Below are 16,103 nucleotides of genomic sequence, written 5' to 3'. Positions count from 1 at the left end.
TCGAACAATTTTTAAAGAAGCCTTGTACTCGTCATCGAATTCCCATTGATCTACAGGTAAATCAAGAAAACTTGTAGATAAACCGAACTTCTCGAATAAAACCATCGACTTTTGAGTAACAAAATCACTTATATCTTTTGAGCCGAATGATTTTAAATCTTCTTGTTTCAAACATAACTTTCTCGTATTTTCTGTTGTACTCCGTCGATTTTTTATTGCTTGAACCATTTTTATCTTGATGGCCGATGGAATTCTTTCATCGAAGAATGATAATGCCACAAGATCTTCGGCCAAGTACCAGAGATGTCTAAGAAATTTAGTTGATGCAGCTTCTTTTTTTAGATTAGCATATCATTTTTTTAATTTATTAAAATTTTTTAAGATATTTCGTTTTTAGTAATTTTCTATTTCTATTAAAATACTAATGATTTTTTATACAATCATTGGTTTGTTCAATTCTCACTGTAAACAGAAAAATTTCACCGAATTTTGTGTGTGTGAATCAATAAGGTGAAAAACAAAAAAAAATAGAATTGACATGTAATTCATTATTTTAAAAGTAAAGAATATAAATTACTCAACAGTATTTACATTCATTACGGCATAAAAACTATTTTTTTAGATCATAAATATTCCTAGAAAAATTGCATTAGTATGTTCTTTTCGTTAGGAAGTAGTTTAATAAGTGTTCATCAATAATTAAAAATGAAAATTATAGAACGAAATGTAATTTAATCAGCTATAAAAAAAAAGCTGTTGACTTTTTAAGTTCGATAAAAAATCATCTTTGTAGAGAATTTAATTTCCTACAAAACCATACCAAGGGTTTTTTTATATTTGGTATATTGAATTGTCTATAACCAAAAAATAAGTGAAAAAAAACTTTTCTTGGCGAAAATTCTTATTTTAGCGAGCGCTAACTGAAAAATGAAGATAGAGGGCCCAAATTTTGACACAATTTTTTTTTCGTCACTCTCAACGAAATTTTGATATGGGACCGAAAAAAAAAAATAGTCGATTTATTTGGCACAGTCTAATACATATACATATTTGTAACAATTAGATTTTTCTTCGTGAAAAATATCCTAAAGTATATCCAGTTATGATTTAATATTTATTTAATAGCAGATCAACAAATGAATTTTTCTTGAAAACATTCTTAAACATAGTCATGGAAGGTTGTCAAGGTTGTTTTTTGTTCCAAAAAATTAACATTTTAATTTAACAACAAGAAAACTATATGCCTTTATTTTCAAAATAAACAAATTGACCTTAACTTAAAATTCTGTTTAATACAAAATAATGTCGCAACACATTATTTAATATAATATCAAATTAATTATTTCAACATAAAATTTCTTTTATTCTATTATTAATATCATTTTTTAAAACCACGAGAATTTTCTAATTAGTCCTTCCTCAAATTTTCTCTAAATTCTTTAAAAAAAAAAATGGGAAAAAAAAAAGAAGAAAATGTGAAAAAACCCTAGAATAGACGTATTTTAATTTCCTTTATCATTTCTATTGAGAACTGGGCTCGCCAAAGGATAAAACATCTCCTCTCTTTTCCTCTCTCATTTTTTTTTCTTTTTCTTTCTCTCTCTCTCTCTCTCTTTCAGAACATTAACGTAACTCGCTTGACGAGGAAGTGCGGTCGAGGTTCGACGTAAAGATTTATGCATTATCTCTTATTCATGCAAAATTCATCAGGCCGTGCCAGCCTCTAAAAAGAGTCTAAAACGAGCCGCTTTGCTATCCCTTCTTCACCCTCTTTTCCAGAAAAAGGAACATCTTTCTCTCTCTCTCTTTCTCTTACGTACTATCGTTCACTATCTCTATCTCTATCACTCTGACGAAGGTTTTATTATGCCATCTACTGTATGCCATTTTCCTCATTTTAACCAACACGAGGAGGAACCTGAGGTTAGCATCTCTTTTCGACACGCTAAGAACGCCCACCTTGTCCTCAAATACCATAAAAACGATAATGTTATGGCTACGAAGTCGACTTCCTTCGTTATATTTTCTTCTTGTTTGTGTATGAAAATTGAAAGAGACAGACAGATAGACAAACAGAAAAGAAGAAAGAAAAAGAGAGAGTGTGTGTGTGTGTGGCAGAGAGAGGGAGAGAAAGAGATAGATAGATATTTTTTTTATTTAGTTTTCTTAGTTATTTACACACATATACATATGCGAATATATATATATATATGTAGGATTTCTTTCTCTTCTCATCAGTCTTTCTACGAATATCTGAATATTGAAGATCAGGAATACTGGTGTTAATAATAAATTGTTCTTAAGGGGTTATACGAAGTTAGAATTTTCAAAAAATCGATTTTTTTTTTTTTTTCATTTTCGGAATGTACATATATTTAAGTATATTCTCTGAAAATTTCAAATCGATCCGACAAATATTCTTCACTTCATGTAAGCTGCAAACAAAAATTTTTAACTATGTGTAAACGTCTCTTTGAAACTTTAAACGCGTTTAAGACAGATCGAGATCATACTTTGTCCAGGCGTCAAGGATGTCAGGTTAAACACGTATGGAAAAAATTAGACAAAAAGCTGTATTTTATCAATTCATTTATTCCGATACTTATTCGATACTAGTTTGCGTACTCGGAATGTATCATCTACGTAGTTTCTTACATTAGAAAAGAGAAGTTAATCGATGTTATAAACATAGTTTCTTCTTAAAGAAATCTTGTTTTTTTCCCTTACCTCTATTCGACTTTGTATTATGCAAATAAATAATTATTAGTCAAACGAGATACATAAAATGAGAAGCAAGAAGTGTTTCGGTTAAAGGTCAGATTGAAATGACTTTATTTTGTATTATTATATAAGCGTTTCGATTAGTTATTATTATTCAAGATAAAATACTCAGTTTTTCTTATCTTATTAAAATGTTAAATTAATGTGCTAGACAAATTTTCCTTTTGATCGCACGTGTTTTAATCGTATGATATGTTATGTATTTCTATTACGTGTTTTATTACACGTCTGTCTTGTCTGATAATGATTCAATAGAAAATCATTAGAAAATTATTGTTACATAGAAACGCAATAATCCAAGATCCAGTGGCCAGCATACTGCACGTAATTTACCAAAATCCAAATTTCGTTCAGTCAATCTTTCATACCTACTATACATACATTAGGCGAAAATTAACTAAGCTAGGCGGCGGTCCATATAGCACAGGTTCAAATGTCCAGGTAGCACAGGTTCAAAATTTAAACCAACTTCAAGAGCTTTTTACCAAGACTGTCGTCTAGATATTTTATTATTTACTAGTATTATTATGCAGAAAAAAAAACGGCAGAAAATTGTGACGGTTTTTAAGCTATGGCAGACACTTTTGGAAGTTCAAAAGAAATTAAATTTTAAATGTATTTTAATGAAATACGTTAATTCGTTATATCACGTTATATATTATAGTATTACTAGCCTACATTTTATACGGTAGACAATTTTTCCGGTAATAACATCCCGGAACACATCGAAACCTTACCTACAGCACGTGCATACGTATGTATATGAGTACTATACTATATAGGGTCTTTTGCCTAACTCGACCACCTAAAGTATCTCGTTTATTTTGTACGATAGATAAAATGTTAGAGGACAAAAATATTCTGTCCAAAGACGCACATTATAGTGATAGGCCGAATTTTTTTTTCAAGGTCATATTTTTCAAAATATAAAAGTCATCGTATTTTTTTTAAAGGAAAATATTTTTACAAAAATATTCTTATGAGTTAAAAAAAACCGAATCCAACGACGTGAAAAATGTTGACCTTCAGATGACCTTTACTGAAAAATTTGTTAAAAGTTTGTCAGGAACTTCAATACGCTCTCCGAGGACGATATTAAAGAAACAAATACAATCAACGTGTAAGACACTCATATAAGCAAAAAAAAACTGGTGCGTATGTACTTATGTACGCACGTAAGAAGTTACATTTCTTTGGCCTACCAAAACGAATATAACCTCAATAACCTCAAAAATAACTTCAAAAAAAATAACTTCAAAGAAAAAAATAACTTAAAGAAAAAAAGATTTATTATTATTATTAATAATATTATTATTATTATCATTATTAATTTTTCTTATAACTTTTTAATTTTCCTTGTTTATTTTTAAATTAAAGTTATTATAAATATTATTATTATTGTTATTAATAATTATTTTTTTACATAGAATATAGTTGATAAAGGAACCTGTTCTCCCCTCCCATATTAATGATCGATAATATTCTCTAATGTAAAAAGATTATTTTTCTGTTATTATTATATTTTTATTCATTTATTTATATATTTAATTTTATAAATATATATATATAGCGTGACCAGGTAAAAAGGGTTAGGATTGGAAGTATGAGAAGATAAGCTACTAATAATTATTTTTTATTAAGTTAACAAAAAAAAAAAAGAAAAATATTTTCAATCGATCGATATATTATATATATATATAAGAAAGAATAAAAAAAATATCAAAATATAGATATCAGTCCACACTATATATAAGAGTGATGTATCGAATTACTTTATGTGTCAATGGCCATGGTGCGGTGACAGCACTAGTTCTCTCTTTGAGAATTGACAAACTTTGAAAAAAATCTGAGGTGGGACTCACTGACCGTCTCTTTGTTAAGGATAGAAAAACTTATAAAAAAAAAATAATTCCCCCACGAAGAATCGAACGTCAATAACTGGCGCGAGAAGCGAAGACGATACTACTTACGCAAGCACACCACTTGACAGGTGCTCAATTTTTTTTCATACAATTTTTATGACTTTGAAGCTGAATAAAAACGCATTACTGTTTTCTTATAACATAATAAAAATGAATTAAAATTATGTATAGACAAAAAATAAATTCCACGTTTTTAGAATATCCTTTCATATATATCTTGAATTAATTTTATGTGTGGATATAAAATTCTTCTTTTTCAAATATGTTTTTAATTTGATACACTAATAAATTTTTACGAGACAAAAAGTCAGTAATTTAAAATTTTATAAAATACATAATTTAATAGAGAAAATATTTAAATTTTAAATTCCGTCTTAAAGAGAATACGTATTCAATTTGATATACAAATAAATTTTTGTGAGTCAAAAAATTAATATCAATTAATTATTCTAATTAATTTTATGGCGAGACACAAAATTAATTCATTATTTTTACTTTCAACTAAATAATAATAGTTTCTGTTAAAATGAATTATTTTTTTTTTACTCAAGGTTCATTATTTTTGACAATAAATAAAGAAACGGCGTGCCATAAGCATCAAGATTCGATTTAAAAATGCCGCGCTTATACGCCGATATATATAGATATACAAAACGCTTAACGCTCGATGGCCAAAACGAAAAATTCTCGCTATCGAAAGAAAAAATAGAAAGAGAGAAATATCGGTTTTCTTTCTAACTCGCACTCGTATACAAAACGCTCGACGCTCGCTGGCCAAGACGAAAAATTCTCGCTACCGAAAGAAAAAATATAAAAAGAGAAATATCAGAACGCTCAACAATCGATGGCTTAGGACAATAATACTCGTTATCGCATGATAAATAAAAAGAGAGAAGTATTGGTTTGTTCTCTCACTCGCACTTTCATTCAAGACCGAGAGTCCCGAAGATTGCCGAAGATCCTTCGTTTGTGTATTAGTGCACACGGACGCTCGCACGCACACTAGTTCGCTCGCGTGTAAAACGCGACGGAAGGATAAGCTTGCTTTCTCCCACTCTTACAATTTTTTTCCCATATTCAATCCAATTTTATTCGCTTATTTTTGAAAATACGAAAATAACTCGTAGAACATTTTTTTAGTATTTTTCAATTCTCTACAACTTTTGTTTGAAACTTTTTTCGATTAAATGCCTAGATTCTAAGATAAGGCCATTTATCCATTTTTTACCCTTTTTCTTAAGAACTTGGGATCCTATTGCAAAAAATTTAGCACCACTCGATTCAGCGTCGTCGACTTACCCTTAGATCAATTTCCCTTGCTGTCATCAGAAATTCAGAAATTGGACCCGTTTGAGTGGACTAAGTAAATACGAATGTATATGAAAACTATACCATATAAAGCCAAAAGAGATCTTATTTTTTTCTATTCTCAATAATACAGTATTATTGTATTTACTTGAAATAACATTCTTCTTTTTTGCAGCTCATTACAGTAGCGGTTCTATGGCAAATATTTTTCTAGTATATTTTGGAACGTGGGTAAAGAGTGCAACGTATATAGTGAACGTAATTAAATTTATAATTTTGTAAAGTTCTATTTATTTTCCTTTTTCTCTTTTTTTTCTAATTTTTATAAATTTAAATTTTTTTAAATATGATTGGTTCAATTTACAAATTTGAATTTCATTTTTAACACGTTGAGTTCCACGTCAGTCACTGTCGAAAAAACTGCTCTTTTTTTTTACTAATATAGGTAACGCGCGTGGCCTGACGGTGATTTTCTTAAGAATTCGCGAAGCGCTCGACGTGTTGAAAAAATCAATTGAGTTGATAATAAAAATCCATTGTATGATGGAAATGATTCCAAAGATACCATTGATGGATAGAAAACATAAAATTTGTTATAGATATGAAAATATATTATTTCTTTATAGCGTAAACAACTCTTACTTTCTTTTTATCAAATTCGTATTTTGCTTTAAACGGATAAAAAATACAAATACAAATTTCAATTATAATATTATTATCGTCATTATACTCTCATACTTACTATTGTTTATAGATAAGGTTTCGTTTTCTGCCGGGATGTTATTATTTTATTTTTTGATACCGTAGAACATTTCTACCGTATAAATGTAGGCTCCTAATACTATAATAAATAACATAGAAAGTTTGGATAAGTTAAAATACATTTGATATTTGTTTTTTTTTGGCACTTTCAAAAGTGTTTTCTATAACTTAAAAACTTTCACAATTGTCTGCAATTATTTTTTTTAATAATAATAATAGTAAAAAAAAATATCAAAATGACAGTCTTGGTAAAATGCTCTTGAAGTTGGTTTGAATTTTGTAACTACGCTACCTAAGTGACGCCATGTGGACCACCGCCGAGCTTAGTTAGTTTCCGCCTAATGTATAGTAATTATGAGAGATTGACTGAATGAATTTTGGATTTTGGTAAATTACATACCGTTTGATAACCACAGGCTCCCGGACTATTACGTTTTTATGTAAAAATAATTTTCTAACGAATTTTTGTTGAATCATTATCAGACAAGATAGTGTAATAAAACACGTAACAGAAGTATATAATAAATCGTGCAAAAAAGACGTGCTAGAAAAATAAAACTTTGTCTTGCATATTAATTTAACATTTAAAATAGGATAAGGAAAATGATGTATATTTTTTCTCGAATAATTAAAACTAATCGGTACTTTTATATAACAATAATGGAAAATAAAGTCATTTCAATCTGACCTATAATCCAAACACTTCTTGCATCTCATTTAATGTATCTCGTTTATTCACTTTATTAGCATAATACAAAGTCAAACAGAGGGAAGGGAAAAAAAAGAAGATTTCTTTAAGAAGAAACTATGTTTATAAAAGCGATTAACTTCTTCTATTTATGTAAATTAGCATTATTACTTTTATTTATTATTTATAATATCTATATTTATGCGACTTCTATTCAATAAATTTGTCTTTTTTTTTGTTTATTTTTAAATGTCATATAAAGTTATTACTTTTGAGTGAGAAGAATGATTCTTTCCTCTGCATCTTCGCGGAACGACTCTTACGATCCGAACGGTGTTAATATTCTGTTATAACGGTGTTTATATTCTTATAAATTCAACTATATATTAAGGGACGTAATTGCTTAGGTAGTAGTGTTCGCGTCTGTTGCATCGGTAGGTTTAGTGTTCGATTCTTCTAGCAGAACTTTTTTTTTATTATTTTTTTATATGTATAAATTTAAAAAATATTTTTAACGTTTATTAATTTTTAATTATTTAAAGGAAAGAGAACGAAAGTTATCACAAAGAAAATTAGAAATATAATAATAAAATTTTTCAAATCTTGCGCAAATATTTAGAGACGATTATTTTTTAGAATAACAGTTATCATTTTATTTTTTACCTAGTAAACACAATAAAAATATATGCAACTTTAATAATAATAAATAACAATTATATATACTTTAATCATTAAATATTTCATGCAAAAAACTGGTGTGTGTACTTATGTACGCACATAAGAAGTTATACTTCTTTGACGTACCAAAACGAATATAACCTCAATAACCTCAAAAATAACTTCAAAAAAAATAATAATAATTATTATTATTATAAATATTAATTTTTCTTGTTACTTTTAATTTTCCTTGTTTATTTTTCAATTAATGTTATTATTATTATGTTGTTATTATTATTATTATTATTATTATTATTATTATTATTATTATTATTATTATTATTATTATTATTATTAATAATTTTTTTTTTACATAGAATATAGTTGATAAAGGAACCTGTTATCCCCTCCCTAGTTAATGATCGATAATATTCCCTAATGTAAGCTGAGTATTTTTCTTTTATTATTATATTTTTATTCGTTTATTTATTTATTTAATTTTATAAATATATATCTATAGCGTGACTGGGGGTAAAAAAGGGGAGGATTGAAAGTATGAGAAGATAAGCTACTAATTATTATTTATTTATTTATTTAACATAAAAAATAAAGGAATCATATTTTTAATGGATTTAATATAATAAATTTATATATAAAAAGGAGAATAAAAAAAGAAAAAAAGATGAAAATATCAAAATATAGATATCAGTTCACACTATATATAAGGGAGATATATCGAATTAATTTATGCGTCAACGGCCATGGCGCGGTGATAGAACTACTTCCCGCTCGATCATTTAAGTCAAGCAGCGCTGAGTACGATTAGTAATTGGATGGGTGACCCGCTTGAGAAAAAAAAGAGGAAGAAGAAGAGATGAAAGACGACGACTTCATGACGTAAATTTGAAATCGCTTTGCTGCGCATCGTAAATACCCGACAAACTTCGTGGTGTCGATTTTTAACCATGTCGCTTGGAAAAAAGTCACTCCCATCACATTTTCCCAAGCGCGCAAAAAGAAGTATTACTTCAATAAAAAAAAATTTAAATCGGTTAACATTAGCGAATATTACCGATCATCAAGTAGGAAGGGGGAAACAGATCTCCTTATTAACTATATTCTATGTAAAAATAAAAGTAATAATAATAATAATATGTAAATATTGTGATAGTTGACCTGTAATTAATTATAAAAATATCGAGAGTTGTGGCATAAAAGACTGAAAACGTATCGTGCAATGTGAATGTTATTGTTTTTGTTTTGAAGTTATACTTCTTTTTCAATACTAAATACCAAGCGTGGCCTGTCGAGGATTTCCTTCAGAATTTGTGTGGCACTCAACGTGATAACGATTTATGTACCATTTGTAAAGATTATAGATTATTAGCGTATATTCGAAATACGCGGCTCAATCATCTTGAGAATATTGAGAATATCGAAATGTTGTTATATGGCGTTTCCCCAACCTTCAAACCGTTGCTAAGCACGCCCTGCTGGGCCTTTAACAAAGACATTAGTTCTATTCTTACACTGGTTTATTTTAGTTATTATGTACGGTGGTGATTGATATTAAAAAACTGTGAATATCTTCAAAAATATCATCAAACACATTGATTATTTGTAAATATTAGTAATAAAAGCCTTTTTTGAGATTTATTGAGGTATGTATTATTATTTATTAGTTTTTTGAGATGTACTGAGGTATGTATTATTATTTATTAGTTTTAATTCGTTTCATTTCTTCTCTATAATGATCATCAATTCAGGTTGAAAATGAATAAACTGGATAACATGCTATGCGAATTTTTATGCCTTAACCATATGATGATAATTTTCTGATTTAAATGTAAGAATACCGATCAATTAAAATTGTTCTCTGAGTCATCCTGATATTATAACAAACAATAGTAAGTAGAATAGCTTAAAGTTCAGGTAAAATACTTTACCGAGTAAGAAATATGTATTATATTAATATTTAATTCAATTTATGGGTATCTGTTTCTATTTTTATGTTTATATCTCATACATAAACTACTTTCTTAAATTGTTTTAGCTAAATATGCAGCTCTACATATTTTGTTCCAATCAAAGACTGTAACACACCCAATAAGAAGACTCCATCTCAGCATCGGACCTGTGCATATAAATTTTATTTTCCAATGGATTACCAATATAAAAATTTCTTTTAACTAATGTCTCCTTCGTAGAGATTTCATGTGAATTATCATGTGAATAAAATTCAACCACAGTTACAAGGAATAGGCAATACATGAATCTGTCAAAAGGTAAAAATAATAATCTTGCTTCTAAAAGATACAAATATTATAATTCTCTTGAAAAATATTTATTCAAAGAATTACAAAACTTATTCTCTCCGCATAATTTATCAATCATTTTACTGAAAGAGAGAGAGCATTATTTTCAATAACAATAAGAAGAAGCCAACGGCATTGAAATTATTAAAGATTTTGGAAGAGAACATCTTCTTTTTATTCACACTGGGAAGAAATCATATGCATTTATATTCTATCAAAAGAATAAAAGAAATAATGTGGGCATCTTGGCTATTTATAAATTGGTTCTACAATAATTCTTATTAAATAATAATCTCTTGTAGCTTTTTGACCAGTGTCAATATACATTTAAATTTCTGTTTCAGTTTTCGAGATTTTTGAAACTAATGCAGAGAAGTGTAATGCCTATTACTATCGTTACGAAAATGTATCTAAAAGAAAGTATCCATCACAAACAAACGCGGAATGTTGTAAGGCGTATAGGCTGCGAAAAAAATGTTTTTTTACGCCAAAAAACATATCTTCTTACGTGCGTACATAAGTCCAAAAAACCAGCTTTTTTTTTATTCATTAACTCCATACATCTTTACATATTGTCCGTAGAAATTTGGTAAATTGTTATATAAGTGAAAAAGACAGCACGTGGACAGTTTCTCTAATGAGATAGCATCGCTATTGTCATTTATTTCGATGAGGTTTCATTTTTTACTCATGCTCCTGGGTGTATTCTTTTGAGCCTTCTAGAGATTATAGAGATTAGATATTGGTTGTAGTTATCTTTGGCTAGCGAGTTTATGTGCGTATCAATTCTTCTTTTATATCTGCAGGTTGCCTTGGTTATTTCTTCTTCTATCGTGTTAATATTTTGGTCCTTTCCTATCTTTTCGTTACGGACGTACCATGGAGAATTCACGATTGTGCGCGGCTATGGATTGTTGAGTTTCGAGATTGGCAATGTGACTTTTCGCTGCTATACCCCATAGCGGTAATCCATATGTCCAGATTGGTTTTATTATAGTTTTGTAGATTTAAAAAAAAATAAACTGTGCGGTTAAATCAAGAACACTTTTAATCAAAATCTCTTGAGTTACAAAGATTACTTGTGTTGAAATAGCTTTTTCTTGTTCATTTTTTGAGTTTTCCATTAACTAATTGTTATTCTTCCTCTAAAAAAATTTTATATATATATACGTTTCCTGGATATTATTAATTCTACATTCTTCTTACCATCTAAATTAATTCCTGTGAAAGTTTCTTATGCGTGCAATACTAACAATTAGAAACATTATCTCAAGTATTGCTATGTTATGAGATTAATGATTCGTATAATGTAAATTATATTATATTATTCATATTAAATAAATGTAAAATAAAATATTACTTGTAGTTGAATGTTTTTTAATGCTATAAATTGTTAATTTTCCCTAATATTTAAATACTTTGATGCTGCATTAAGAATGTTCGAAAAGTATTTCAAACAAAACTATATTATATGGAAGTATATTACTATTCAACATATTTATAGGATCTTGAAAATATTTTCTATTACAGCAAGTATTACATTTTCTTGAATTTAAAAGAATTAACTATCTAGAATCGTTTAACGTATCGTTCATACGGAAATATTTTTCTTATATAAAAACAATTTTAAATCACAGGTCATCGAAAGCCCTAGGAAAGATTTCTTTTATACAATAATGCATTGACAACGCAGCATAATGAATAGTAAACGCATTTAAATTGCAGAACTAAATCATAATTAACAATTTAAATTAGACTTATTCGATTGGCTATATAAACAGCGATTTCAATAAATAGCTTATTTGGCATACGAATTAGTAGTTGATAGTGCTGATACATTTAGCATATATGAGATTAGAAGGCTTAGAAGATAGTGCAGTTGACATTTCTGGAGTATCAGGAAATTTTCCAAAGAGTGACAATATTAACGATTTAAAGTCGAATCTGATGAATGACGAAGATTGCGTGTCTTCGGATCATACAATGTGAAAATTCGATAAGAATATGTTAAATTATATTTCATACAGAAATTTATTACATTAAAGAAAGTTATTTTTGAGTAAATTGAATTATTATTTTTTAGATAATTCGTCTAAAGTACCATCGCGTTTAGGAAGAGTTTCTAATTTTTCCTTACTCGATAATTTTCTTTTGCAATTAATGCAATACAGACACAATTAATTCTTCGAGCAGTGTATTTATTGACAGTGAGAATCGAACGCGAAGATGCAGAGAAAAGATTAACTCTTCTCACTCAAAACTAATAAATTTATATTAAATTTAAGAATTACTATATGATAATTCGACTTCTATGAATAAAATCAAATATCCTCGATATACCCAACTTATGGATAAAAGCAACTTGAGTGTCTTTCGAGTTATTTCTTAAAATACTTAATTAATAGTTTAATGTGTTTATTTTTCAGTCTATTTGTGATATTGAATCCTCTGTTGTTAAAATACGAATACCGATATCCTAAATGAAAACTGGAAAAGTATAGTTTCTAAAAATTATTTTTTATTTGTACAGTTAATTATTACAGTTAATTATTTTATTAGGAAAATAATATCAACAAAAATTATAAATATTATCGCTTGTTAAATCTCAAGAATATAGTTTCAGCTGGTTGCAAAGTTATTCTGGACTTTAAGTCAATATTTTCAACGGAAACTGGGTTGTCTATTCGAACAAGAAATTTTCTCAATAAAGTGGCAGCTATTACCCGCATTTGCGTCATGCCAAATTTTTGACCTAAAAAAGAAATATTAAAATAACAAATACTTTATTGATCAACTATTTAGAATACTAATTCAAGAATGAATAAAAATATGCTTTTACCTATACATCCTCTACTCCCAAAGCTGAACGGACGAAAACATTTCTTGTTATAATTTCCCGGCAAGAACCGATCCGGGTTAAATCTTAACGGATCAGTCCAATATTTATATTTTCGGTGCAATGAAAATATTGAAATAACTACGTGACAATTTTTTGGTATTATCACATTGTCGTTCACTTAATAAAATAAATAAATACATATTATTACTATATAAGACAGTAATGTCAATGGACAAAAATATATATTAAAAAATATTTTATTATATGTAAATATACCTCTTGTGTCCCTATATAGTTTCCGTGCAATAAATGGAGCTGCAGGAAACAGACGTAATGTTTCCTTGATGACTCGATCAAGATATTTCATTTTCATAGTATCTTCCATTGTAATAGGAACCTCATTTGGATCGCTTGAGCCGTACAAATCGTACAGCTCTTCGTATACTTGATTCTGGAATCGAAAAAGCCGAATAAATGATACAAGTTTTGTATGAAAATATAATTGATTTTTAAAAGATAATAAATAATAATGCATAAGTGGTATCTGAGCGTACTTGAATGTCCGGAAACGTGGCTAACATTAAAAATAAAAATGAAAGTGTATTAGCGGCAGTATCGCTTCCCTAAAAATTAATACAAATTGTTTTTTACTTTTACTGAATGAACAAAAAATTTTAAATAATCTTAAATAAATTCATCTTACTGCAAAAACCATTGTATTTATTTCATCACGAATATCTGCCTCCGAATATTCTCCGGACTCGTAAAGCGATTTAAATATGACGTCTAGAAATGAACTGGTATCTTTTCCTTTAATTAGAGAAGAGTATAATTATATATTATTTATAATTATTATAAAAAGCATTCTTCTATAAATACATTATTAAAAGAATAATTTTTCAAATGGTTATTTTTACTTGAACATGGACCTTTTCCTTCCTGGGTAAAGTTATCCTTGTGCATTGACTCCTTCTTTTTCTTTATAATCTTGAGGAATGAAAGTTTTATACATGAATAAAATATTAATTTTGTTAGAAAAATATATATTGAGGAAAATTGAGATAATTAAAAGTGTGAGTAATCGTTTTATTTATACCTCGCTCGTTATTTTATTAATGTGGGAAAGATATTCTTGTAGACGTTTTCCCTTAGATGAATTGTTAAATATAATATTTGGATGTAACCAGAATTTCATTATTCTTTGTATAGTTATGTCCATCACTCTAAATAAAAATAAAATTCACAATAAGAGGACAAATATGCAATAATAGTAGATTACAATACAAATAAAAAAATATTTTACTAATTATTACTTCGACATATATTTATCAAGATTACAATCCGGATTGCTCTGCAAATTTAAATCACTTTCCAATAGGCTATCTGTCAGTATAAGAAAAATAATTTTTAGAAAATTTTAATAGTTCCATACATATATTTGAACTTTTCAGAATATCCAAATCTCACCATATATGATGTCCAACGTACAAAGATGTACGTAATGCATGAAATCTATGTTTTTTCCGTTAGTAGTTTCTAAAATGTTATTTAGTCTGTTTGAATTTTTTACTATTAGTCCACATAAGTTGAAACCATTGTATCTTTGAATACTGGATGTAAGATATTTCGATGAATCTTCCATATAGATGCTTTGATAAGAAAATATTTCTTACTTTAATTTTTTATAATGTTTTTTTTTCTATATATTTATATTTATTAAAAAAGAGACAAAGAGAGATCCTTATATATATATATATATAGAACGTGTAACTTATAGTTTACCTGGTGCAGTAAACACTCCATTACCCAAAGAATATTTCACAAAGTCATATACAGAACTTTTTTCATAACCGTTAGAATTTGTTAATAGAAACTAAAAAGAAACAAAAAATTGATGTAAAAAAGCCGAAATAAGAGAAAATCTAATTCGGGCAAACCGTTTATAACGAAGTGTAGTAAATTTGATAAATCTTACCTCAATACTTTCAGGATCATCGAAGATTAGGGCTAATTGAGGGCCTAACCACAATAGCCACGGCGAAGAATAGTTTTCAGATAATTTCATTAATTTATGAGTTATTTCTAATTGTAAGACAAATTCATTCAATAGAGATCGCATAAATATAGACATTATAAAAATAGAATAAAAATTACCTTTTAAATCACCAAGAAATATATTCAGGTTTCCAATTAAAGGGTAAGCTTTAGGTCCCGAAAATTTTTTTACCATGTTATACTCACGAAATCTATTTATTATATATTTCAAAACATAGAATAACATTATTATTATTGCTGTTGAAACACTAACTTTATTTATATACCACATGTTTAGTTAAACAAATAGAAAATTATAAACCAAGCAAAAATAGTTTTAAAATACAACTGGGCCCTCTCTTGTAAGCCAAGAAGTGATATTAAGCTTAACCTCCGCAGCGACTTCTTATATCTTTGGTGATTTAACAGAAACTAGAAAAGAATCGTCACACGGGGAACCTATTTAAGCAAGATCGAGATCATACTTTGTCCAGGCGTCAAGGATGTCAGGTTAAACACGTATGGAAAAAATTAGACAAAAAGCTGTATTTTATCAATTCATTTATTCCGATACTTATTCGATACTAGTTTGCGTACTCGGAATGTATCATCTACGTAGTTTCTTACATTAGAAAAGAGAAGTTAATCGATGTTATAAACATAGTTTCTTCTTAAAGAAATCTTGTTTTTTCCCTTACCTCTATTCGACTTTGTATTATGCAAATAAATAATTATTAGTCAAACGAGATACATAAAATGAGAAGCAAGAAGTGTTTCGGTTAAAGGTCAGATTGAAA

At 28.0% G+C, this 16,103-nt stretch overlaps 2 protein-coding genes and 1 long non-coding RNA gene across 4 annotated transcripts; 1 reads left to right on the top strand and 2 right to left on the bottom strand.

Moving 5' to 3' along the window:
- Window positions 1–9,852: 9,852 nt before the first annotated feature.
- On the top strand, window positions 9,853–10,219 carry LOC122517711. The gene is made up of 2 exons (XR_006303915.1): window positions 9,853–10,025; window positions 10,172–10,219. It is a non-coding gene; the product is annotated as an uncharacterized LOC122517711 (long non-coding RNA).
- A 2,756-nt stretch (window positions 10,220–12,975) lies between these two features.
- On the bottom strand, window positions 12,976–14,838 carry LOC122517710 (cytochrome P450 4C1-like). Of its 2 annotated transcripts, none has more exons than XM_043636230.1 (9): window positions 14,740–14,838; window positions 14,586–14,655; window positions 14,369–14,495; window positions 14,190–14,259; window positions 13,976–14,082; window positions 13,827–13,895; window positions 13,549–13,723; window positions 13,273–13,449; window positions 12,976–13,185 (listed from the first exon to the last, which is right to left on the bottom strand). In XM_043636230.1, exons 1-9 carry the CDS (start codon window positions 14,777–14,779, stop codon window positions 13,022–13,024), a joined length of 999 nt encoding a protein of 332 aa, XP_043492165.1. In that variant the 5' UTR covers window positions 14,780–14,838; the 3' UTR covers window positions 12,976–13,021. The 2 variants fall into 2 exon arrangements, with proteins under 2 accessions (XP_043492165.1, XP_043492167.1); XM_043636232.1 differs by having other exon boundaries at window positions 14,202–14,259.
- A 6-nt stretch (window positions 14,839–14,844) lies between these two features.
- LOC122517845 (cytochrome P450 4C1-like) lies at window positions 14,845–15,598 on the bottom strand. The gene is made up of 4 exons (XM_043636441.1): window positions 15,427–15,598; window positions 15,248–15,354; window positions 15,055–15,145; window positions 14,845–14,921 (listed from the first exon to the last, which is right to left on the bottom strand). Exons 1-4 carry the CDS (start codon window positions 15,596–15,598, stop codon window positions 14,845–14,847), a joined length of 447 nt encoding a protein of 148 aa, XP_043492376.1.
- Between the last annotated feature and the right edge of the window lie 505 nt (window positions 15,599–16,103).

This window comes from Polistes fuscatus, unplaced genomic scaffold (assembly GCF_010416935.1).
Source record: "Polistes fuscatus isolate 324 unplaced genomic scaffold, CU_Pfus_HIC Scaffold21, whole genome shotgun sequence".
Lineage (NCBI taxonomy): Eukaryota > Metazoa > Arthropoda > Insecta > Hymenoptera > Vespidae > Polistes > Polistes fuscatus.
This window is presented reverse-complemented; position numbering and strand designations above follow the sequence as displayed.

What these genes read in the sequence shown, in the direction of transcription:
- LOC122517710 (XM_043636230.1), bottom strand. Translation starts at nt 14,779, where the DNA reads ATGCATTACGTACATCTTTGTACGTTGGACATCATATATG. An exon ending in TTAATAAAATAACGAGCGAG is followed by an intron (nt 14,260 to 14,368) that starts GTATAAATAAAA and finishes TCATTCCTCAAG; the next exon opens with ATTATAAAGAAAAAGAAGGA. An exon ending in TGGGAGTAGAGGATGTATAG is followed by an intron (nt 13,186 to 13,272) that starts GTAAAAGCATAT and finishes TTTCTTTTTTAG; the next exon opens with GTCAAAAATTTGGCATGACG.
- LOC122517845 (XM_043636441.1), bottom strand. Translation starts at nt 15,598, where the DNA reads ATGTGGTATATAAATAAAGTTAGTGTTTCAACAGCAATAATAATAATG. An exon ending in ATTTCTTGGTGATTTAAAAG is followed by an intron (nt 15,355 to 15,426) that starts GTAATTTTTATT and finishes TCTTACAATTAG; the next exon opens with AAATAACTCATAAATTAATG. An exon ending in ATGATCCTGAAAGTATTGAG is followed by an intron (nt 15,146 to 15,247) that starts GTAAGATTTATC and finishes GTTTCTTTTTAG; the next exon opens with TTTCTATTAACAAATTCTAA.